General features: G+C 44.0%; 1 protein-coding gene across 3 annotated transcripts in view; it reads left to right on the top strand.

The window, feature by feature from the left end:
- LOC144175942 (uncharacterized) overlaps positions 1 to 25,786 on the top strand; it is a 91,023-nt gene that overhangs the window by 26,337 nt on the left and 38,900 nt on the right. For all 3 annotated transcript variants that reach the window (XM_077705013.1, XM_077705012.1, XM_077705011.1), the window contains exons 3-4: positions 20,206 to 20,341; positions 22,297 to 22,370. In XM_077705013.1, the coding sequence (XP_077561139.1) occupies positions 20,212 to 20,341; positions 22,297 to 22,370 (204 nt within the window). In that variant the 5' untranslated portion in view covers positions 20,206 to 20,211. The remainder of the gene's footprint in view (positions 1 to 20,205; positions 20,342 to 22,296; positions 22,371 to 25,786) is intronic.

Below are 25,786 nucleotides of genomic sequence, written 5' to 3' on the forward strand. Positions count from 1 at the left end.
ATATGACCATGGTAGTTTTGCTGTGTTCAAGCAGAAACTGTCCGCACAATCCGTCGGTGACCATCCGCACAATCCGTGAGGGACCATTGGCTGCATAGAAAGGGACAGAAGCGCAAATCTTTTCAGTAGTTTCGATGCTTCCACGGTTAAAATTGTCCTCTGTTACTGGAACAAAGGGTTGTTTGAAGACAAAAATAGTACAAGCCAAGATAGGTCAAGAGCAACAAGATAATAGGCACAGTGCTGGGTGTTCACCCTTTAGTTTCACACTCGTCTTACACCTCTCTCTTTGCCTTCACAAACCAGCTATCCTCTGTTTTTGTTTTCCTGACAAAAAAAAACAAGTTTGGTGTGTTTTGCTTTCACGTCATCAACGTTGCTGTGCTCGTGCGCCATGCTTGTTTCATACACTGGAATATCTACTCTAGCTTGTGCGGGTGCCTAATTTCGCGAGTTCAGCTGACTCTCACTGTCCTTCTTGGACTCCACTGCTACAGCATGTGGCGTTTGCACAAAACAATCTTGAAATTGCGAACCAGCTTTTGCAGTAAATTTGGCCACCGGGCCCAGTGCTGTGTCCTACTACTTTCTGCTCGGTGAACTTGTCGTGGTAGAGGGAGACCGGATATTGAGAGCTGTTACAGTAAACGTATGAGTACCTGGATATACATATATATTATATATATAATTGCATAGGTCTATCAAACATGTATACACACACCTATATAGCATATTTTATGGAGGTCACTTGCACTGCTTGAAGGCGTTCCATAATGCAACCTATCGCACAGCAAAGGTGATTGAAAAAAACCAGTTGAAAATGGAGTTGGCAGTATTTGATTTTTTGGCCTTGGTGACAGCTGTAAAGCACTGCGTGATGAGTTTCGGAGTATCTTCAGAGTATCGGTCAGAAGATTGTGTGTAACTCGTCCTTTCTTGCTTATTCGCGAGGATCCGTGATCAGAGTTTCTCGATAAGTGTTCAAAATGCGTAGGCTTCCCTGCAGTATTTTTGAGATGCTCCTATGAAGACTCAACAGTTTAATGCTACGTACCAAGCAGCGGCCTCTACAGGCACATCGCACAGCAGGAAATAAAGCGGTTTTCTTCAGTTTCTTTCGTTGTTGTCTTGTATCTGATTAATGTTTCTTGCTTTTTTCTGCCCAACGCATTAATTTTTCTGCGCCGTCACCAATTTCTTATTAGGAGGTTTCGGGATGTTTGGGAGCCTCACAAAGGTCGTGTGGATATTTCCTTCATTTTGTATAGCATACGTTCCCTTCTTCACAAATTGGCTTTCATTACGGCTGCGTGCAAGAAGGTGCATATCCGCAGCGTGCTTTGTTTATTCACATGCAAATACAATGAGAAGGTTTGTGCTATGCCACCGCGATCGCGCCCTAAACAGCGTGGTCCACAGTACTCGAAGGCGGCTTTTGTGCTCCGAATTTCTGTCGTAATTATATCGCTATCATAACGAACTGACTCTCAAATTGAAGAATGATGACATGATTACGGTGTTGAAGGCATGATATACTCGCTAACTAGCGTAATAAATAGTATACCTGCATATATTACAAGACTCGGAACCGAAGAAGAATTCCAAGTAGCTCTTTATTGCTTTTCAACCCTTCCAGGCGCGAAGAACAAATCCTATTCTACTCGGGATGGCGTTCTATGATTTGAAGAAAATTACTTTTACTCTCTCGTCCTGGACTGAGGACCCGGCCCACTAACCAGATCGATTTAATTGTTAAACAAAGTTTTCCCCTCCTCCCCTTACTCCTCCTCCTCCTCCTCTTGAGTGCAGTTTTCCTATAACGCATATCCAAATATCGGGAAGATATGGCTGTGCAAAATGTTCCGAAATATCCCTCCAGGTCTTAACAAACATATATGTGTTACTATAAATTTAACGAAGACGTGACTCATTTTGCTCAATAAACCTTCATACTGGTTAGATGCCTGGTATAGAATCAGCACACGCGTATATACACACTGGGTTATTTGGAACTCAACCTACAGTTTTTGCAGTCTATAGTGCATGTCGGCAAACTGTCATGCCTTGACAACGTAAAGTGATGTGGCAAAATGCGTTCGAGCGTTCGGCATGGTTGCAAAAACTGTTTTACCTTACATATAATAACCGAGAATCGGAATGCCTTCTGCCAAAGCCGACAGCTCCAAAGGCCGGGAATTTGTTGTGGTCTTGTATTCTCTCTGTTGTCGGTTACTAGCAGCTGGCTCGAAAGATTGCTTAATACAGAATCTGACGTTTAGCTCCGACTCTTCGCGCTCCGCACAGGACCGGCTTCGCAAGGAATGGGGTGGCGCCGGCAATGTTTCTCCCGTAGTGGTATCCAAAACTATACTTTAATTGACACCATGAGCTAGTGTATGCGATTTTAGGCCTATTATTATAAAAAGTTACCCACACGCCAATTCTGGTGCGGACAAGCATCAGATGTTGACCGAGCGCAAAGAAACAGCAGGGAGAGCGATCCTGAGTGAAGCAGACGACAAATGCGAGAATCCCTAAGCTGACATCACGGAGGCGCGCTTCGCCTGTGTTCGCGCTCACTGCCAATAGCAGCTGGTTCCAGTTGGGACCAGTTGCTATTGGTCCAAGTTAGAACGAATTGCTGTTGGTTCCACTTGGGTACCAGAAGCGACTTATTCCAGCAGCTGCTGGTCTCAAGTACGAGTATTAAAGCCACTACTGGTTCCACAAGCTAAGAGCTGCACCAAAGCCGGTCAGTTCGTTTTTACACACATTTATTGCATCTACAACCGATCACCTCCTCGAACAGATCGGGTTTCTGGATCTTTCTGATGATGTAAGCAGTCATTGCGGCTTGTTACGAGACTTAACATCCTAGATTTGCTCGCCCAGTAGCCTGACCAGGATCGCGATGGTGGGCTGCACATCTACCCCTTTTGCCTGCCCCCCAGTGCTTCAGCTGTGCTGCAAGAGTTAAAATATTGCATCAGGAGCATTCATTACAAGCGTGAATTTCATGTGTATATTTAACCCCTGGGTATTATACTAAACCATTCTTTTTCTGTCTACATTTTAAGGCGTTTTCAGCGTGATTGATTTTAATTTGCTGCAAAAGACTGCAGTAAAAAAATTAAGATGAGTTTCTGTAAAAAAATTGTCATAGCCTTACTCTGAACGCGCAAATAAATATATCGTGCTTCATGACGGAGGCTACTGAATTCTCCTGTGGTAAGCTTTTTTTAATGATTGCCTGTTTTAACATTATTAAAGAATAGTGCAGCGGTCCCAAACCCTTAATGTTAAAGTGGCATCATGTATGCATGTCTGTATACACTGCCAGCTTCCTTACCAGTGACCACATCGTTTTTTGGTTTCAAAGGATCCTTTGTCGACTCGCCGAGGCACTTCTTACTGTGAGTAAGGGTTCCCGTCACGCTCCTTGTAGCAAGTATACCACAAGAGTGGGTTTCTTATTAGCCAGGATTTTCCTGCCAACTGCACCAGTTATGACCAGACTGCTGGCAGGTAAAACTGCTTCAAGCAAGCAGAAAACAAACAAAATTACCACTTGCTAAGCCAATCTCGGCAGCAGAACTTATTTATTTACAGTGCCAGTACATACAGTTTCAGTACATAACCAGATACTTGAAGCCATAGCCTATCTTTTCACTGCAGCAAAGAGACGAATGTGCACTAATGTGGCAATGTTACCGGGAATACTTTTGTCTCGCATGAATTAAATATAAAGCTTGAAATGGCATAAATTGCACGAGTTCGTGATGAACGTCGTGTCCAATGGAAGCTGCTTCAGGAGGTGCTTTGCAGTTGCAATATAAAATGCCTCTGCCCCCGTCCTGAAAGCTTTTTCTCCTGGGGCACCAAGTCTTCATTTCTTGCTCGGTGTCAGGCCCTATCTACTTCAGTTTCCGTTGCCCCAACATTGAGATGCTTAAGTTCAGCACCATTCATAGATGAGTACACCTCATGTCTCGTGAAGCGGCTTAGGAGCTTTTTCACTTAGCTCACGGACTCTGTGACATGAATGAGTGGCTCTTGCCTTTGGAAAATGGCCTGAAAACCAACAAACAGTTCTGCAGTGCTTCTTAGAATGAACATTTTCGTCCCCCTCAAGTTACGATCCCATAGGCCTAACAAGCTGCCTGTGCAAGCTCCTCGAGAAAAAGATAAACTGCCTGGCGGGCTTCAGAGGGGGGCGATCGACAAATGATCAACTCGTCGCGCTTGACTTGAACATCAATGATGCCTTCGTGCATAAACAGTATTATGTAACTTCGATCTTGAGAAGGCGGACAACACTGCTTGGCGTTAAGGGATCCTCAGTGACCTCAACTCATTCGCTCTTTCGGGTAACATGTTAAACACACCTTATAAATATGACTATGACAAAATAAAATAAAATCTTGTTGAAGAAACTGTATACAATATTTCTACTTGAGAACATAATCCAAGCAGACCTGCCCTTCTACCACACCCCCATCCACATACCAAGTTTGGACCACTCTGTATAATTATAAAAGCAGTTTGTAACACAAATATAACATTTACAATCTTATGTACAAGCATCAAATTCTACTTAATCTTACCGGCAATGTCTATCTGCCTTGTTGTGAGCTCTCCCAAGAGAATGGTAAATATGGCCTCAACCAAAATAGCAAAATGGTTGCAGAAGCGCTGAGATAGTAGGTCCAAACAGCAAGGTAGAGAATAAAACAACAGCCAGTTCTGCCATTCGCTGGCCTTCCAGTGGCATCTGTCCTTCACAGGTTGTGTCAGTCGGGTGTAACTCGGGTGGCTTGATTTGTAGCACTCGGTGAGTCACTCGGGCATCTTTGTCGCCTTGAAAAAAGGCAAAACGGTCACTCTACTGTAGGAAAGGTAACTAGCACACTGCATGCACATTATTCGGATATAATTTCACTTTTTGAAAACCCCTCAATTTCTTTCATGAGATTCTTTTTGCTGTGCATCTTTGTCGCACAAGACAATGCACGGTGCTATAAACTTTATTGAGGTATGAAAAAAGTACTAGTGATGAATAAAAGGTAGCCCATGGATATTGCTGGTATTTAAGGCCTGTTCACACTTGATACAAGCAGGGCAAATATAACGAATTCTCCAGAATTTCTCTGTTATCTATGTGGCTTTTGTTGCCATGATTGTAGCAATCTATCATGGATTGATTTCTGTTCCATTGCTTGCACAATACCCTCGTTCCATTGAAGCACAAAACCCTCGCTCAGTGTCACGTTTGAGCCTGAGACGGTTGTCGAAAAGGAAGTCTTTTGTGCGGGCAATCGAATACTTCACTTGCTCGTTGAGGTCAAATGTAAGAAAATAATTGCCCGATGCCTTTAGTGTGGCACTGTCCTCGTCAATTGTGCAACTTGCGCATGTCATGCACGAAATGCCAGGTAGTGGATCCAGTAGAGTCCCACAAATCTGACAGTAAAAAAATTCTTCCCTATGCTGGCCGTTCTTGATGCCCACACCTTCCTAAAAAGGTACTTGGACCGGGGAATAACATTGCCTTTGAAGCCAAAAAGGGCATCCACAAGTCTGAGTAGATCTCCATTTACTACCAAGGTCAGGTTATGGGTAATAACAAAAGCCATGATCATTACTACGGCCGCTGCCTTTGTTGTTGTGTATCCCGGAAGAGTATTCTCGCCCAAGTGGGTGAAATCCGATGCTATAAGCTCGGTTTCGTCCAGTACTGAACTTCGCAGCCCATGAGGCAGATGCTTCATCGCCACTTTTGTCTTTGTCTCTCTCATCCTGGTCACCTGTGCCTGGGGTAGAGGTTCATCGGGTCACATACGTTTTCTTCACCTTGCATGTAGTCAAGTTCAACAGCAGTAGACGATGACTGCGGTATTACGTTGCGCGAGCACGGGCGCTGCATCGGAGTGTTGCGTTGAATTACTGCTGCTGTCCACCAGGGATTCTGCAGAGGTCATCAGGGTGCGATCACGTTCGTGCTTTCGCCCGTATGCAGTAGTCGGTGGAACAACAAATGGTTCCCCTTTGTCAAAGTACCGCTCGCGCCGCTTCCTGGCTGCAGTAACATCCATGTTCTTGAAATAAAAATGCACGCATAAGCGAAGGGGCTTCAAAGTGCACAACTGCAGACGGGCCCACGCAAAAGTGCCCCGGTTGTTCCATGTCTTCCATCAATGCAGACTTTGTCATTGCCAAGGTGGTTGAGTAGCTCTTTCTGTGGTTCGGTCATGTCAAGCATATTATCCTTCTCCCCAAGAATTTCACATTCTGGCTGGTTGAGCACATGACGGTGATATATATGGCAGTGCTTGGTTCTTGCTTGAAAAAGAGAACTGGGTTGTCCTTCTGTTTCCTCATTTTCTCTACCCAGAGCACGACACTGGGGTAGTCATCAGAATGTAGCCGCTCGCTACTTTTCATGTTGTCTCTGGTGACGTAAACGTCTTGCCTTGTTAGGAGGTGGATCCGTTTCGCAGTGCCATCAAGGTTTTCTCAACCACAATCAAGAACTGCCTCCAAGGTGACGCCTTCCTGTACCTTGGCTTGAAAGGGAAAATTTTAGGGGGAGCGTAATACTACGGAAGCAGAGATATGCACTTAAGACAGCAATAAACATCTTATTATCATCTTATCCTTGAAGAACATTGTGCCTGCGTATATCTAACCAACAGCTGAAAGAATTTGTTCAAATGGTCATCCTTTTTTCTAAGGCTACCAATTGTGAACTGTGGTGTAAATGGCTAACAATGTTTCCAAATTTTCACGTGTAGTTTGCGACAAGCTCATTTTGCTATAGAAGAACGTTCTTAATCATGAGTGTGTCGAGGGACCCTCGAGGTGTGGAAGACACCGCACCTAACTTAGTTTAAACCCAATTTAACGAACTCACTGGCACCCGAAAATTATAAGTTGTGAACTTGCTAAAGTTCGGACTGTCTGTTTACAAGCAGTTGATGTCACCCTCGTCCCCTCCGCTGTTCTCGGAAGCCTTCGACGTCGATCGACGGGCCGCGTTCTTGCAGCGGAGAGGGGGGGCGCATTTTTGGCATTCCCCCTTTCGGGGGCGTTCTGTTCATAGTCCGTCGGGGCTGGCTCGTCGATGGCCCGGCGGGGTGAGGCGGCTGCTGCGCCTCAAAATTTTGTTTTACGTACGAAGCCATATGGACATCTGCTGCTCTCTGCTTGTCGAGTGGCGCACCTGTTGTTTCATCCATTATCACTGCCTAGTGCTTGAGCTCACGCACCTCTGGCGTGATCTCTCTGGCTTTTTGCTGAGTCATAGGTAGCAAGATCCACAGCGAATTCCAGTTGGCAGTTTGGGCTCCTGCAGTGCGGACCGAGGTAACTGTAATTTGTTGGTGCTGGGTACTCACCCAGCTTCAGAACAGTAGAGCTGTGCATGGGCACATGCGCTCGGAAAGGGCACAGTGCTTTGAACAAATTTTAGCCTACTGATTTCGGCACCTGCTTTTTTTTGCATAAGTCTCCCACAAACGACCACTTGACAGGTATCCTTCATCCCAGTCTGTGTTCTCGACCTGATATCCCAAGTCACTGGTATCACTTGTCGCGGCGAGGCTGCCCAGGATGGGGCTATTCCGCTCTGCTGATATGCCATCAGCATGGCAGCTTCAAACCGTCAAGCCCACCCAACGATCCATGGCACACAAGAGAAGGAGCTGGTCACTCTACAAGGTTCTGCACAATATCTGCCGTGGCTGAAGGTACATTGTGTGTGTGCCTCCGAGCAGTCTTTATGGCCTTCGACCCATTGCAGTGTCGTGGTTCACTGGAGACACGATGCTATCATGAATCTTCGGCCTGCGTAGTGATGTATTGTCAGCTTTTTATTCAGGTTGGCGAAGTTTTGTGTAACGCTGCCCTGTGAACCAACAGTACTGAAAAAGGTTCAGACCAAATTGAAAGTTGTGCAAGACTTGGAAGGAACTGGGTGCCTTTATTCGAATATTTTTTGGCATAAACACGCCACAACTATTTTGAGATGCGCGAGTCACAGTGTAAGACATTCTTGTTACTTTTGTTCACAATCGTGACAGGTTACTGGCACCTTCTCAGTTTTTGTCGGTCCGTCTGGGCTGTCTTCTCTTTGTTTCGAATACTTTTGTATACTGTCTGGTCTTGTCGGTTGGGATACTGAAATGCTCTCTTGTCTTGTTGGGGAATACTGTTGGGACTGCATCCTCTCTCAACTGCGGCTGATCCCGCGATGTTTCTACGACCTCACCGGTGATTACGTGACGGTACGTCTTCTTGATGAATCTTTCGTCGAAATGACACTCGCAAACCACACAGTCGTGTGTTAACTCCTTGTCAGCCTTGCGTTCACTCCTTAACACCAGAGTTCATGAGCGACTCTTCGGTCTCAGATCGTGCCACGTTTTAGGAGTGGACGGATGCACTCGTTCGAACCCATATCTCTCCAGGAAGAACTTGAAGTTGAACTGCCAGGTCCAGTTGTTTGGGACATGGTTGCTGTTTTCGGCAAGGAAAGTACAGCCCAGCTGATTTACCTTGAGAAGGTCCCGTACAATGGTGTGGTCGGGACCAGGGGGACTGAGCTCAGGATCGTGAGTTCCAGCCTGCAAAGACCATATATCTCGTATCGTGCCAGATTCTTCCTGTCATTACTCTGGTAAACATCATTAGCATTGAGGTGGATGCTCTTGAATGTCAAGCAAGCATTGGAAACACGCTGACAGCAGCTGCCGTGGCCTGTGTCCACGTGCTCCTTGTAGCCTAGACCTTCTCGTACACATTTTGTACTTTCATAGAGCACAGGTTTACCCTCTGCATTAAATAATATAGCTTTATCTTGTGTGCACCATTGCAAGTCCATAAGCATGCCAAGGACCTTCCCCACACAGCACATCTATTTGCATGAAAGTTGTTTCTGCCAGTATTGTGAGTGCTGCCACATTCCTCGGTAATGCCGGTGATAATATCCTCGGTGATAATGCTGGTGGGCAGTGCAGCGTTGCGCTGTGCAGACAGCCCAGAATGTCTGGTGACTGCTGGGTGAGGCAACAATGGTGGTGTGAAGCTCTTTTGAACAAGCCAGTGCTGCAGTCAGCCACCAGCAGTGCTGTGCACTGTAAACGCAAACTAGCCGGAAATGGCGTTTTTAAGAAGGAATGTGCCATGAAAAGTACCTATAGCAAAAATTTCCTCCCTAGGCATGGCGTAAAAATGTGGACGTACCTCCACGGTACTACCGTTGACCATCTGAGAACTAAACAGGATAATTTAGAATGACATAACACCATTGGTAAGATGGAGTTCGGTCCCTGCAGTACCTCCACGTCCACAAAAAACGCCATCAAGAGTGTAATCATCTCAAGCGGGCGGTCGCCATGTTAGTCCTATGTTCCGGCTGCTAATTCACGCTGAATGTGAACTGTAACCGTCACTTATTGCTAATTAAATGAGTGAGTAGCACGCGATGGCTGAACGCAGTTGCAAAGCCGATATTCCATGCCACAGCCGGCGCGATCGTCTATCTTGATCTGTTTATTTTAACAATAACTGCTGCCTCATCACGCTGCCGGCAACAAGAGATGCATAATGCTGGTCGTTGCAAAGCTCATTAACGTAACTTGCCTGTGCACAACTAGTCGGTTTAAATAGCGCGCGAATGCGCGCTCAAGCAACCGAGCGACCCTTGCCGGCTCAACACGGCACAATTGCGGAACTGCACAGCAAACACTGGGTGTCGTGTCGGTGGTTGTGCGGGCAGTCGGTGTGGTGAAACGTGCGTGTTCTTTTTTTTTCTTTTTTGTGGGGAAGGGCGAGTAATGTGAGGTAATACGAACATTCCTAGGTGCTCCTATAACCCGAGGAACGGCCCTCAACGCATTGCCCTGCGGTGTTGCATTACTCGCAGCAGCGTCGTTGTCTCGCTAAATGTTGTTCCTTTTAAAACCTGCGCTTGAGAGCAGGTAACACACGCATACATTGCCTACGCACCGCTGCACCGTTTGCTGTAGCATAAAGCAGCCTCTAATCTTTTTTTTTCGTACTTTTAACACATCACTGTGCCTAAGGTGCGGCGAACGTAAGTACCATGATCCATCGGGTACAGCGGACGTAGCGGGTAAATGACAGCACAGGCAAGTCGGACACGCACGCTGGTGTATTCTGAGTGAAACGTGTACGAATTTTCGCATTTGTACGAGGCAGCGAGTCTTTACGTACGTCTGCTGACTTAGTAAGAGCGAGAAAGCACTTAGCAGCAGCTTTGTGGTCTCCCCTGGAAATGCGTTTGCAAATCCGGTGACACTGAGAAAGAGCATCCCGTGTGACACTGGACGAGATTACGGAATGGGGGGGTGCCTAATGTGCAAAAACTTCGCACTGGAATATTCATAATTAAGCCAATCTATTGGCGACAGGCATTGCAGGGCGCACGATTGCGCATCTTGGGAGTCTGTTAGCAGCGCGATTCTGCCGGGCTTCGTGGTTCTGCCAGGCCAGTTTTAGAATAGTATATATGTTGTGCAAAAGTTTTACTCTAAGCATTTTTCGACGATTTTGTAGTGTATTCCAGCCTATTTGGATGGCTACTACAACCAGGTGGCTGTTAAATATTTATTTGGTGAAAAAGTAGTTCAACAGTAATGCTAAGTGACCTAACTAGAGGTTCGGCAGTAATGCTAAGTGACCTTACTTCAGATTTTCATAATTGGGGTTACAGGTACATTACCCGAGACATAATTTTCTACCTCTACCAAACTTCACCACGACTACTTGAAGATGACAAGTTCGATTACCTGATACGATTTTCAGTTACATTTTTACCACATTTCACATAAGATATCTGGAACTGTAAGCATACCGTGGCTATGCTCGCACTGTGGTGGGCAGCCATTATGACCCATTATTGTTACTCTGCATTTTAGGCAAGGCTTTGATAATGCCACTATGTGCAACCGTATATGCAACCGTATGAAAGAGTCAATAAACAAACTCCGTGTTGGTTCCGAACGCCTTAAATAATGCAATGGACATTTTCTCAATGTTGGCAGTTTATTCATTTATAAATAGGGTAGGTCTTCACAGTCACCACAGGTAGTTGGCATACAGCATCACATGGATCAAATAAGGTACAACAAGGTCAAGAACTTCAGTACTATGAGGGACAATATGCGGAACAGAGGAACACTTTTTTTAATAGCAAGTACATCTTCGTGTACACTTCGCGTACACGAAGAAGAAATATACTAGAAATCCCATGCTACACACGATAAAAAAATGCACAAAGAAGGTACAATGCAACCCTGCAAGACACTTTTTCCTCTTTCACAACAAAAATAACTATACAGGCTCTGTTAGCCGTTCCATAAATAAACAAAACTGATCAATGTTTGTGCCATTTACAGCATCGCTTGATAGCGTGTTCCAAGCATTCACAGTGCGTTGCAATGTGCACTGAAGGGCACGAAATGACGACAGCATTTATTCTGGTTTGTTCTACTAGAACGGTGGCCAGGTGGATGAATATAGTAGTCTTCGTGGTCAGGTAATCCAGTCCGGTATTTGACACAAACTTTGATCAAAACACTAAAGCTATCACATGGGAATCAAAAATAGTGACAGATTCTCTGCATTATCAAGTATTTCAAAACACCAATGTGAACTTGAAAGACTGAAGCTTGAAAAACTCAGTTTTTACTTCATAGGTCTTATGCCAGCTTGCGTAGCATCTATTTACATATTTACATTAAAGATCCACCCGCCGCGGTAGCTGAGTGGCTAAGGCGTTGCGCTGCTGAGCCCGAGGTCGCGGGTTCGATTCCCAGCCGCCGCCGCCGCTTTTCTGATGGAGACGAAAAGCAACAATGCCCGTGTGTACGAGATTTCAGCGCACGTTAAAAGATCCCCAGGTGGTCAAAATCAATCCAGAGCCCTCCACTATGGCTTGCCTCATCGCCTGTGTAGCGTCAGCGTGTTAAACCCCCACAATCAATAAAATTAAATCAAGCATCTATTTACATGAAGAGAATGCTTTAATCCTGCAATAAAGATAGTCTCTATCACCTAACAAGCTATCATACACCCAATAACACTATACACGTAGACAAAGTGTACAAATTCATTAGCTCAAAAAGTCAAAGATCTTTACGTTCTTATATTGATAGTGCAACATTCAAGTCATTGGCTGCAACACAGTTTCTTGGCACCTGCATGCCAGCGAAAATTCCTAACTGGTCAAATCCTAGTGCTTGCCCACATAACAAGCATGCAACTACTGTACAACAGAAACTTTAACAAGGTAGACACAAACAGTATATACACAGAAGCCTCCAAAACTTGTTAGTCATTCTCTGTAAAAAAGGCATATCTGGTATTTACATAGCTGTGAGCTCTCAGACTGTACAAGTACATTGGTTCAAAATACTCTTCAAGATGTCCAATGTTTTCTATTATAACCTTATGATCTGTGTGGGCTACAGCGAAACAGTGGAGATGATTGTCAAAATATTGTGTCTCTAGGATAGATGCAACGACAAAGTACTTGTTGTCGCAACATGCAATCAGCTGTACCTGGGCGAACCGAGGAAGTTCGTCTGCTTGGACAATTAGTGGCAGCACACCAGACGTGCATACTGTCCTTGCTGACAATGTGACTGTTGAAAAACATTCAACATACATCCCTGCTGTGCCAAGTTCCTGAAGCCTGTCCTTCAGCAGTTGAGGCAGTGAGTCAAAGTCTTTGTTTTTGCCACCCACGGTGGTTACTAGCTGAACTGGTTGAGCAAGGGAATACATCAAACTCAGCTGGTGGCGACGGCTTAGTGTAGCCGAAACATTTTTGAAGTTGCGCGTTTTTCTTGCTAGAGACTTGAAATATTGGTGCTTCGCTTCAAACCGCATACACGAGAGCTTTGAAAGTGGGCCATACAAAAGCAGAAGTCTGGGGTAGTGAATCAGATAGTGCATTTTTGGGATGACACAAACATTTGGGAATACTTCCTTTAAACTGCTGTAAAAATCTTCGATTTTCACTTTTAGGTACGCTGCAACACTTTGGGGAACCTGAGGTGCAAGAATAATGTCAGCCGCAACTCGCAATGCAAGGTAGACACCATAGGCTGCGTTGTCCCTAGGAATGCAGTCACCGATGATGAGGGAAAAGTAGCGAAAAAAGCAAAGCTTTTCCGCAGCTGAGCCCTTAATGACCTGGCTCCCAAAGAGAACTCGGCGTGTGAGAGGAGGTAGCCTAGCTTTCTTGTCAGCACCTTGAAGTGGGAATGAACTAAGCCTCTTGTTCAGCTCTTCTAGGGTGAAAACATCACTATTAATCAAGTGCTTGATCACATGTTTCATTACGAAAGGAATGACACCCTCAAAGAGGTCATGCATAATGTCTGGTGGCAACCCTTGTGTGGCATCAAACGACTGGATGGCACTTAGGCAGCTTTGGCCAGTTACACCATAGCAGTTGGACAAATCTTTGTCTGTCTTTATGAGCTCCACATGACGTGCATGGGCATCCTTGGTTCTTAGAGTGTATTCATGCTCCTGCCACTTTGCATCAATTTCATCTTTAGTGGCCATGCAGAAGCGGCAGATGGGGCCCGATGAAAAGTGGTCACGAAAGCCGCCAATCTGGTGGCTGGATAAGTTGTCTCCGCACACGTACAACAATGACCCCTTTACTATTTCTCCATTGAGCTCAACCCCTTCAGTCTCTAACTTGTGAATGTCAGCAAGGAGTGGCTGAAAAATTTTGTGCAAGCCGACTTTCTGGACAAGCACGTCCTTTGCAATGAGTACAAGATACTTCTCATTCAGTTTTGAGCGAAATTTAGGGGATGAGTTGAGAATTGTGAGGTACCCAGCTAACACCTTGTGCTTTCCACGCTTACTTCCTATAGGATTGCAAACATCAAACTCGTCAAAGTAAAGTTGGAGAGCAAGCAGGCCTTCGTTGTTAGCATTCGAAAAAAATGAATGCTGTTGAAAATAAGAGCCATCTGGCACATCCTGCAAGTGGGCCTTGTGTGGTTGAATACGTTCAAATTCACCACGAGCCTCTGCAACAGCCTGTATTGTCTCTAAAATTGGGACGTACTCATAAGTGTCGCCCTTTTCGTCAGAGCAACTCACTCTGCGAGGAGACACAAATGTGTGCACGGCCTTCCAGTGGTTTTCTCTGCCTATCCTGGTTTTCAATTTTCCAAGCTTAGATGTGTCAACTGATGCTAGAGTCTCTTTAAACTCTGTGGTGAAGGCAATTACATCGCTTGCTATCTCACTTATGGTACTTTCTGGTAACTGTCTGCCTTCCTGCCACTTAAGAAGCAAAGAAGAAAGATGTGAGGTGCATTGAGTGGTCGGGTCAGCCGCTTGAGCATCATGAACTTGCACCTCGTCGGTGGCTTGTTCAGACACGGTGGACCCACTGTATGCCACTTCCTCGCCTGCATCATCCTGGGGCTGCTGTAGCTCAGTAGGAGGTGCGCTGCTTGTACTGCTCGAAGCAAACAGGTGACCATGATGACGGCTGACATGCTTGCGAAAGGAGCTGTAGAGCTTGTAAGTTCTGCTGCAGCCTTCCAGGTTACGTTGCCAGTCACCTTCAGTGCCGTGCCATGTGCAGTAGTGACGGAAAAGGTGGTTGAAAGAAGGTGTCCTCTGTTGACACCGATTGCAGACGTAAGTAGCTACGTGCTCCATCTGAAATGAAAAATGCGACAAAACAATAATTTGTTTCTACCTTGCTCATTTAGGTAGCTTTGAGGAAAGCAGTGGGCTAACACACAGCCTGGGAGTGTAAAATGTGGAAGCACTGAGCACAGAGGCTTTGGGAGTGTTTGGAAGGTGGAAAATGGGGAGGGGGATTTTTGACAGTAGCACGGTGGTGTTTTCTGAGCTTAGAGTGGGTATCAAGACAAAAAATAACTTGTGTGGAATAACTAGCCTTCCGTAACTCACTCAACTGCATTACAGCCACGAAGATTTTTTAACCAAAAATAAAAGCAAGAAATATTGAACGCCTTTCAAATCTCGCACTAGTGACATAATATGGGCAGCATTGACATTATATGTACCAGCATTAAGCACAGTTATCACTGCATTAAGTGTTTTTTTTAACATTCAAACGATCCAATTACAAGGAATCGCTCTGCTACGATTGTCCAGTCATGTTTCGTTGCGGGGGCTGTAATCGGCCACAACCAATCTTACAAACAAGCCTTTGTGACATTGAGAAATCGCCAAAATGTGGCTGTGGAGTCGCTACTGCTTTATTTTTTTATTACGTGGATTATTTGTTAGAAGCCTGTGATTAAATTGGTATTACTGCTATTGAGCTGAAACATTCTCTATTGATCTGAAGCATTCTCCTTGTTTGTATACTAACTTGTATGTATCTCACACCGTTGGAAATAATAAAGAATTCAAATTCAAGGAAGCACACTGGTCTTTTTTTTGCTTTCCAACCAATTTTGACAAAACTTCATGGGCTTGTTCAGTATTTGTAGCTGATTTCAAATATCTAATTAGTCTTTATGTGAGATAAGTAGTGTCTTAGTTAAAAAAATTTCCTTGATTGTTCTTGAGAACAATAGGAAAAAAACTATTCAACAAAAAATTACCAGCAACACATGAATAGATGCCAGAAGTTGTGTAGAAAAAATATGGGAAGCAGTTTTTTTTTGTTTTGCAATCACATACATGTTTACATTGTTTACATAAATATAACTTTTATGTTTGAACTACTCCTGCTAACCAATTAAAAATACACAGTGCCTAGAGTTACGTCTGACGGAACCCGAAATTGAAAACTAGAGCTACGCCCGACGGGACCCAGAATTGAAAACTATAATTACGTGCGAGGGAACTTTAGGCCAATGTTTTGAGTTACGTCCGGCGTAACATAAAGCACACAAAAATTTTTACAGCTGACGGCACCAAATACCGCGATGCTCTATGTGTGTAATCTACACGCAACATGATTGAAATGGTCGGTTGTACGATACATGACGTCAAATTCTAAAACACATAGGTTGCTGCTTTACGGCCAAACTGGTTCAGAATGAGTAAATCGCAGGCAGGTAACATGTTTGACAGCGCCGGTTCTCCGTCGGTCGAGTGGTCAGGAGCGTGATATGTGGCGAAAGAGTGGCGAATTATGGGAAAATAATTATTTCTTTGTTGAAATTGGGCCTCGCCTTTTATAAGTACCTGGTACTGACTGTTGAATCGGGCGCGGGACAGGACATGTGCTCAACCAGTATATCCGTTTCTGCGCACGCGCAGTAGCACCGGTCGCCTACCAGAGCGTAGTGTGACCTCCTCCACTCTGCTGCAACTCTTTAATATTGCTAATGCGCCAAATGAGCTTCGACGCCTCATTTCGGCAGAAAATACAATGGCGCTCTTGGCACAACTTCGACGCGCTTTGGCTTCATGCCAGGCATTGATGCCGTGTTTGATTCTTACCAGTTATTGTTAGAGATTAAAAATTTGTATATTTTTGTTTACTACCTTGTTCAGAGAACACCTGTTATGCAGCCAAGTGATTGAATTCTTTTGCTTGTGTTTTTTTTTTTAATTTGTAGCAAGGCGTTAATTTATTTCGCTCCGCTTTGCAGCACGCAAATCAGCTAAGACAATTAGCCAGTGTTTACGCTGGTGTAATGCATTTTTATGTAGTTTCTCTAAATGAAAGTCACACTTTCACTAACCAAAGAAAGCAGCTTTACAAACATTCGGTTGCTCTCCAAAATGCAGAAAATCTCATGGAAAAGTTTTATGTAAGCGGCACTGTCACGCTAAAATGAATTTGCAAACACTGTTGTCGCTAGCTTTTTTACAGACAAGTATATATAGGTATTACCGTGGAGGAAGAATTGACGGGCCTTTTTTGGAAACAGCTGATAAAGCTCGTGCGGGTTGTGCATACAAATACCACTCATTCCCGTATTACGGTTTTATGTTTGCTTTATGTGTTTTTTTTTTAATTTGTGGCAAGGCGTTGCAGCCAGCAAATCAGCCTTCTTTTCATTTTAATTCTTTGTCCCAGCCTCCACCCACCCCCTCCCCAACCTCATATTTAGGTTTCAATCTCCCCCACTTCTTTTTCACTCCCCTGAAAACCTGAAAGCGCACTGATGCAAGAAAAAGCTATACATTCACACGAGCTCGCACAACCTCTCTAAAGGCCCAACCACATGCAGCGTACTTTTGGCGTTGCATCAGCGCGCGTCGCCAGAAATGCATGGCGACGCGACCCGACGCCCGAGCGGCGCCGATGTCTACGCTCGCCAGATATCGGCGTCGACGCAGTGCGAGAGAGCATCGGAAAGGGGGGGGCGGCGTCCGTCTTCGCGTGGTTTGGGGTCACTCCTTTCAGCAGAAAACAATCAATTTCTTTTCAACTTGTCGTAATCGGTTGCCTTGAGACAAATTGCAAGCTATTTCTGTTCTCATCCATTTGTGGCTTGTTCGGCTTTCATCGAGGAGATCGGGGATCTGCGATAGCTTTGTGCGAGTTAAATAAGGGAGCTCTGGTTACATCGCATCCAGTATTAGCATAATGCGGCTTGTCTGCAAGATCGGTGCGTGACGAGCAAGCGTTATCAACGCCAGAATTCTAGCGGCGCATTCCATTCTATTCGTAGCTCCCATGGCTTGCGCAGGGGAGACCGGGGATGTGCGATAGCTTTTCTTTACTCAAATAATGGAGCTGTGGTTACAACGCTTGTAGCAGTAGCATTATTGTCCTCGGCTCCAAGATCGGTGCGCAAGAAACAAGCGTTACCACTGCTCAAACCTCTCAAATACGACCAAAAGAAAGTACACCCGACACTATTCGTGGGCAGCCTCGGTTGGTACACCAAATTCTACGTCGTCTCCCCGCGTGGTCGAGCGGTTGAAAGTCGGATTTCCGTTTTGAAAGTCCGTGGTTCGACTCATTTCAAAGCCAAGGTTGTTTATTTATTTTTTTTTTTGTGGCGATTGTTTGATCAGTTTTTTTTAAGGGTACAGACAGGGTGCCAGTGTAACTTGCCTTTTAACCTACAAATGACGTTCGACGGTAACCTGAGCATCAAAGAAGCGCTAAAATTTGTTTTGCTTACAATTTTAACTCATGAACGTAGGTTAAATCAAGTAGCAAGTGAAGCAGTTGTGCGAGGTGCGTCTTCGTTTATTTTGTTCTGATTTGACCGTGATGGCTCGAGATACATTTCGCAGCATTTCAACATTTCAATTAAGCCACCCGAACTTGCAGCCGCTGAGGACACAATGAGTATTCTTGGCGCCTGTCGCCCCCATACACACTTTCGCGCGTCGCGGTCATACCGACGCCCGCCCTCTCCAGGAATCGCTCTTTCTTCGCCTTCGGTCGCCCCATCGGCATTAACCCTTAAGTCGCGCATAGCATAGGCACGCCAGACATACCTGGATCGCTTACTTATAAGGGGGAAAAAAATGAATAGGCTGCATGGTTGGACGTATCACGAGAGCTGCGACAGTAGTCTTCAAGTTTTAGACTTTCAGTCTAAAATAATTAAAAGGGAATGCACACGCGCTTAAGCTAGCTCGATCATTTCCTTTCTTCTTTTTTTTTTTTTTTTTTTCGCGGCGATTTGACGGGAAGGAGGGGGGGGGGGGAAGAGAGATCGCGAAGTGGATTATAATTAAAAGCAGCAGCGTTGGGTGAAGGGAAATCAAAGCACTTCGGTAACTGTTCACCTGAATCTAAAATAAACAAAAAAAAGGTTGAACGGAAAAGAGATGGAGAGAGCGGAGGTGATTGGCGAGTGCCACTTACCGTCACAGGCGCGCATTGAAGATCATGGATGTCTTGTCAGACTTGGTTCACCAGTGGCAGGGCCGAAGCAGCTCAGCAAACGGTTGCAGCAGGTTGGCGATGATGCGTAGCTGAGACCTCATTCAGGACTTCGGCGATGGAAGAAGTGAGCGCTCTTGTCGCACGATGCGACAGCTGCGATTTCTCGGGGTTTCACATTGCGGAGTACGGTGCGCACTATATATATAGGCGGGCTGTACGTCCGCAGGTTGAACCGTTCAGAAAACCTTACGCACGACAGAGGAAAAAAAAAAAAAAAAATCCAGAAGCGAAAAACGAACGGAAGTGCAGCAAGCACCAAAGAGGCCCCGCAAAACTCGCCGCACATGTCGTGCGCGACCGCCTTGTTGCAGCGCCATAGCCTTTGATCGCACAGCGCGTGCCGTCATACTGCCAGAGCCTAAAAGGAAAGGCGGATTGCTCAGAGGAAGTGGAAAAATGAAAACAGAAGGCCGGTGTGCTGCTGGAAGGCATTTACAAAGCGGCAGCCACGTTGAGCGCTTCCAAATTGCTTTCAGCTGGTTTGCGGCGCCGACACCACATACGCGAGCTCGCTTCAGCGGGGAAATATTCATAATAAAAAATCTCATCGCAAGAACATCTGTAGCGGGCTTGCAGGAGCATATTAGTTAGCATGCCCACGTTTTCGATCCCGCATCCGCATAGGCATTGGCCCTCAAGGCGTTTCTCAACCTTAATTCGTTATGATTTTGTTTACTAAGAGGAGAAAGAACGAAGGTGTTTTTTTATGTTACGAACGCATAGGTGTTTCTTTGATTATTTCGGTTTAAACACAGTAATTTTGTTCTAACATTCATTATCCACGTTTATTTGACTTTAGTTCTAAGTGCGCAAAGCGACCGTTCAAATAAGTTCGGGACACGCCTGAATCGGAATAGCGTCGTCTGCTCAAGCGCCGAGTGCCTCCGCCAAGTTCCTCCGTGAAACTAGCCTCCGTCCGCGCGCCGCCGGAGAGATGTCGAGGGTATAACCGCTACTCTCGATACCATTGCCCGCAATAAAATCGTTCTCCTTTGTATTCCTTCCTCTCTCTTTCTCGGTGCGGGCATCCTCCCTGTGGTGCGGGGGCGCGGAGGTTTGGCGCCAATCTCAATCGCTTTTCTCCTGGCGCCTTTTTCGGAGACATTCTCCAGAGAAGTACGTGTGAGCTTTTGCCGCTTCGGCAGACCGTTAATGCTGGCAGCGTTGGAAGCCAAGTGTATCACTGCACATAATGGAAGACAGAATTGTTTGCTTAGTAGTTTTAGAGAGTGGCCAGTAGTTTTAGAGAGTGGAATGTTGTGTAATGCATAATGAATTAAATTTCTATTATTATTTCTTTTCAGCTTCTGATGGAGTTTGAAGTTGTCTTTCAGAGGCAAATCGCCGATAAAATGGAAGCAGGCTTCGCTTCTCTGTCTGATATTGTTCTGAAGTATGGCACTGAACGAGAGGTTGCCTTGTTCATTGAGGCAGCAGAAGGTAAGCTTGGCGCATTTTTCTGTACTTTATATTCGCTTATGTCATTGAAAACTTTGTCTTTCAGGTGATAGGCAATAAAATTTCATTGGTATATTTTTGAGGTAGCTGTTAAAAGGTCGTAAGCATTGTGAGATTACTTGTGTAGATTATACTCTGGAGTTCCTAGGCTAAGCTTCTACCATATTAGGTGTGTTTATGTGGATTTATTTAGTCGGAAAACCAATTCAAAAATGTTTTCTCCTTTCTGCATCTGCCTTGCTGATTTTCTGTGGCATTTCTGATGACATGTACTCTTTTTAATTGGCTTTACTGCGCACCTCACCGATTTGCCAACCACAGTGCTGGCAAAATCAGTTGGCCAGTTGCCGACGGGTCATCACAATTCGATTGTACAGTGAAAACAGCCCCGTCAGGATTTGTGCCTGGAATGGCATGCCTGTATTTTCTTAGTTTGTAGAGACTGTGTTCAGCTCAGTAAAGTTGATAAAATTAAAATAACTTCCCAGTAGCGCATATGCAATACGCATGTTGGCTTACCATGCTTCACTGCAGCTGTAGCTGCTTATGCCTGTATGACTGGTACACCTGTACAAAATCTGACTAGTTACAGGCAGGAAAAAAATGGGTGGGGTTAATCTATATCTGATTCTCAAATGGGTGTGCGTAGGCCCCAAGGGCCTTTCAGGGGTCCGCAAAGCCTTCCCCAAGCTCTTTCTTCCCCCCAATCATTGCTGTGGCTTTGCTGCATAAGACTATTTTTTCTCCATGTAGCGCATCCTTTAAAGTTGGCTTTTTGCACAACATGCCAGCGGTGCAAAAAGCCAGACACACAAGAGGCAGAATATAGGTGTTTGGGCAACTGTTAGTTGCAAGAGCAAATCTTTTGGCAATTAGAGATGCATCAGCATAGAAGTCAGCTTCAAAAGGCAGACATTAAATTGCTTGGGTGACCTCAGCTGCATTTGCGAACTCCTCTACATTACGAATTGGATCTATATAGTTCATCGTGGAGCCTTCCATTGTTTTGCAAGCTTGAGAAAGCTCCACAGTACATTCATAGTTGAGAACCACTGATCTAGGTACTAACGAGATAAAATAAACTGAATATTTTATCATGAGGCGTAAAACCTAGGTATGAGAAGCCCTTTGCAGGGTGAAGTAGCAGACCAGCTTCAGCACGACCACACATGTGTGATTGCTTTTGCTGCCTGAAGGAATGCATTCGCTGGTGATCAGATATTTGTGCCTACTAGAGGGATGCTTACTGCACAAGCATTGTTCAAGAAATGCTCAGATAGGCACCTCGGAGTGCTAAAGGTGAACAAGTAAACAGGAATGTGCAACATTGGATAGGCCTTGGCATGTACATGTGTTATCTCTGAGGGGTTGTGCATGTGCCCATAGCTTAGTCAATATGGAGCACTAGGCATGTGGTATCGCTCTGTGTGGGTTTGAATTCAGGCTGGGGTTCTTTTTGGGTAGTACAAACAGGCTGGGTCATGCTGTCTGTACTAAGACACCTGAGCTCCCATCGAATCTTCTAAAACGTGCTCTTCTTGCTGGCATGGGTACAACTGATGGCTTGATTCCTTCCATTCTGTTGTTGATAGACACTCACATATTTCCACTTGCCTGCCGACTTGCTTGCTTGCTTGCTTAGAAGGTTCGTTGTGGCTTTTTAAGCACATGCTTTTCAGGAGCAGTAAAACTGCTATCTTTGTATTCCAAAGTATTACAAGCAAGCATTGCAATGGGTGAATGCTTGTTTTATATTCTATTATAGATCAGCGATATGGAGTTCAGTTTTGAAAGAGGAATTTATGGTGCCATGTTTTTTAAAAATATGACAAGAGACTTTTTTTTTTTTTTATTGTACATATCCTGGCACAATTGCAAGTGTAACATTTTGATGGAGTTTAGCCTTATTATAAAACTGCCTTTCAAAATATTTGCAGAGGATGGCATTCGTGCCTTGCTGGGATTCATCGTCGACAGGTGTGGAGATTCTTTTGACGCCATTTTGACCAAGGTAAGTTTTACGTAACAGTTGAGCCTAGGCGTAAAGAAGTAAGTGCAGCATAGAGATATCGGAAGTTAAAAGGATGCTGTTAGCTAAATTTAGCATAACTGATAGACTGATTTGCCTTGCTGCGACGAATGTGATGGGCAGTTGACAACGATTATTCCAAATGGGTAAAGCATGGCCATAACCAGGCTGAACAAAAAGGCAATTATCCATTTCATACAGGTGTAGCACAAACAACAATAACAGAAGCAGATTCTGGGCTTCAGCTGCGGATTGCTCACTGGTCACTCAATAATGGCTCAAAATAACAGTCGTTTGCTAGGAAAGGGATGTCGTTGCTGAAGAGGTATCATGATTTCTCATCTAGATAAATAAGAATTGCCATCCTGGGTGTGTTCAGATAAGGACAGTCAAAGTGGTGCCATGACCATTTTTTGTTTGAGATGAAACTTTAATATTCTGTAGAACACTGCATCCCCACCATGGAACTGGCATTAGTTTAGTAAGTAATGCCACAGTTGATTTATTGAAAAATTATTTCGAGCACGATCCGGCCGGGCTACTTTCCACAAAGCTTGGTGTGGCAACTTTAGGCACCTGTAACACCAAGCGGAAATTTTTCCAAAGGCTCTTAATTTTTTTTACCAAATATTTCCAAACTTTTCGGCTGCGTTCAGAAAAATTGAACTTGTCATGTTTATATTGTTTTAGAAAATATTTCTCAAACTTAGTAGCGAGAGCAATGTCGTTCAGAAGTGCACTTCTAAAAACTCTTTTTACCTGTAGGAAACGCTAAGCTGTCTGGTTTTTTAGACTTGTTTACCAGGGGCTGCTGAATACTTCATAGCTTGCTCATTGCTCTAGAAGAAAATATGTTCAAAATAAAAGTCTGTAAAGTGCGACGAAAAATGAAAATTTGGAAAAAAGGGCCAACTTTCGACGTCGTTTAAAAAAAAACACTGGTCCTCAATTTTCGCAATATTTGCCGAAAATGGTACTAAGTAACTGAGTATTCTAGAAAGCTAAATATGCATTGCATTATTTTTGTTCTAACGTGTAAAAATGAGGTCACATTACACCTTTTTTTTAATGTCCAATCAACAATTCAGTAGCACTCTGCAGTAAAAAAAATACAAATAATTATGGCTGTATTTAAACATTTTAGGAAAATAAAATGACATATATAAAGAAAACTAATCAGAATAGTCATATTTGCCCGTTGTTAAATTTGTTAGTTGCGGGAGGCATTAAAATAATTGAGTTTTTTCCAGCTTGTGTCTTTTGCAGTGTAAAATTGCTGTTTCAAGAATATTTTTTTATCCCCTTGCCTTAGCTGTCTCATAAACCCATACTTTACGTTTGTGACGCTGCTTAATCACACATAATTTGTAATTTATCCCATTTACAAGCCAGTAACTACACTGATGTTACTGAGAATACTTGACGTGCGAAAGTCGTGGCCGAGGGGGTATCTCCATTTCACCTGGTACATGCGAAGTTCTAATAGCAAAAAGTTCGTCTTTTCAACTGTCTGACTTGAAGGCTCCCAAGGATAAGATATCGATGTGCTTCTCATAAATTTTCTTATGAGTTTTCCGAAAGACAAACTTTTATCGCACTACAAAATCTGTCTACCTGTACTTTGCACACTTCAATGTTAAGGGGAAGTTGCAGCTGTCTACTTCCAAAGACCTTCAAAGTATCGACAAACACTGGTCTGAACCTTCAAGTGTGATGTACGGAAATTCTTCGCGAATAATGGTAAAGGATACTATTGACAGCAGAAGCAAAGATGTGTGTTCACCTGTGTCGCGATGAAGCGAAAGACTGCGACAAATCTCTGTGGGAGCTCAGTCCTGATTCGGCCCATGCATGCTTGGGGTTGGTGGAAATCAAGCGAGTTCTTTAAATAGCATTCACCGATTTTCGCTTTAATAACACACGTATAAATGATAATTGGCGTTGACCTGCAAGCGAAGTCACACAAAGTGCGAAAGAGTCCGTGGACACATCCTTAAAAATTAAAGAACTTCGTCGTGCCACATCTTGACAATAGCCAATTCGCCACATTTGGGAAGAACAAACTAAAAGAAAAAAATGTTCTGCCGGTAGTCGGCATCACACATACTCACGGAAATAGCGAAATAAAACGAAAGAACCTGAATGTACACTGTACACCCAAATGTACACCCAACTCCGATTTCGAGTATCAGCGACGGTTCTGAACCGTGCTTGTCAACACTTTGAAGGTCCTTGGAAGTAGAAAGCTGTACCTTGCCGCTAACATTGAAGTGTGCAAAGCACAGGTACACAGATTTTGTAGTGTTAGTTTATCTTTCGAGGAACTAAAAACAATGGTTTTCAGAAAACAATTTAATTTAGTATTCCAGGAAGCCTTCAAGTCAGACAGTTGAAAAGACGAACTTTTTGCTATTAGAACTTCGCATGTACCAGGTGAAATGGAGATACCCCCTCGGCCACGACTTTCGCACGTCAAGTATTCTCAGTAACATCAGCGTAGTTACTGGCTTGTAAATGGGATAAATTACAAATTATGTGTGATTAAGCAGCGTCACAAACGTAAAGTATGGGTTTATGAGACAGCTAAGGCAAGGGGATAAAAAAATATTCTTGAAACAGCAATTTTACACTGCAAAAGACACAAGCTGGAAAAAACTCAATTATTTTAATGCCTCCCGCAACTAACAAATTTAACAACGGGCAAATATGACTATTCTGATTAGTTTTCTTTATATATGTCATTTTATTTTCCTAAAATGTTTAAATACAGCCATAATTATTTGTATTTTTTTTACTGCAGAGTGCTACTGAATTGTTGATTGGACATTAAAAAAAAAGGTGTAATGTGACCTCATTTTTACACGTTAGAACAAAAATAATGCAATGCATATTTAGCTTTCTAGAATACTCAGTTACTTAGTACCATTTTCAGTAAATATTGCGAAAATTGAGGACCAGTGTTTTTTTTTTTTTAAACGACGTCGAAAGTTGGCCCTTTTTTCCAAATTTTCATTTTTCGTTGCACTTTACAGACTTTTATTTTGAACATGTTTTCTTCTAGAGCAATGAGCAAGCTATGAAGTATTCAGCAGCCCCTGGTAAGCAAGTCTAAAAAACCAGACAGCTTAGCGTTTAAGCCTACAGGTAAAAAGAGTTTTTACAAGTGCACTTCTGAACGACATTGCTCTCGCTACTAAGTTTGAGAAATATTTTCTCAAACAATATAAACATGACAAGTTCAATTTTTCTGAATGCAGCCGAAAAGTTTGGAAATATTTGGTAAAAAAATTAAGAGGCTTTGGAAAAATTTCCGCTTGGTGTTACAGGTGCCTAAAGTTGCCACACCAAGCTTTGTGGAAAGTAGCCCGGCCAGATCGTGCTCGAAATAATTTTTTAAT

The sequence above is a fragment of the Haemaphysalis longicornis genome, unplaced genomic scaffold (genome assembly GCF_048455015.1).
Source record: "Haemaphysalis longicornis isolate Haplotype H1 unplaced genomic scaffold, Haemaphysalis longicornis Haplotype H1 scaffold_3, whole genome shotgun sequence".
NCBI lineage: Eukaryota > Metazoa > Arthropoda > Arachnida > Ixodida > Ixodidae > Haemaphysalis > Haemaphysalis longicornis.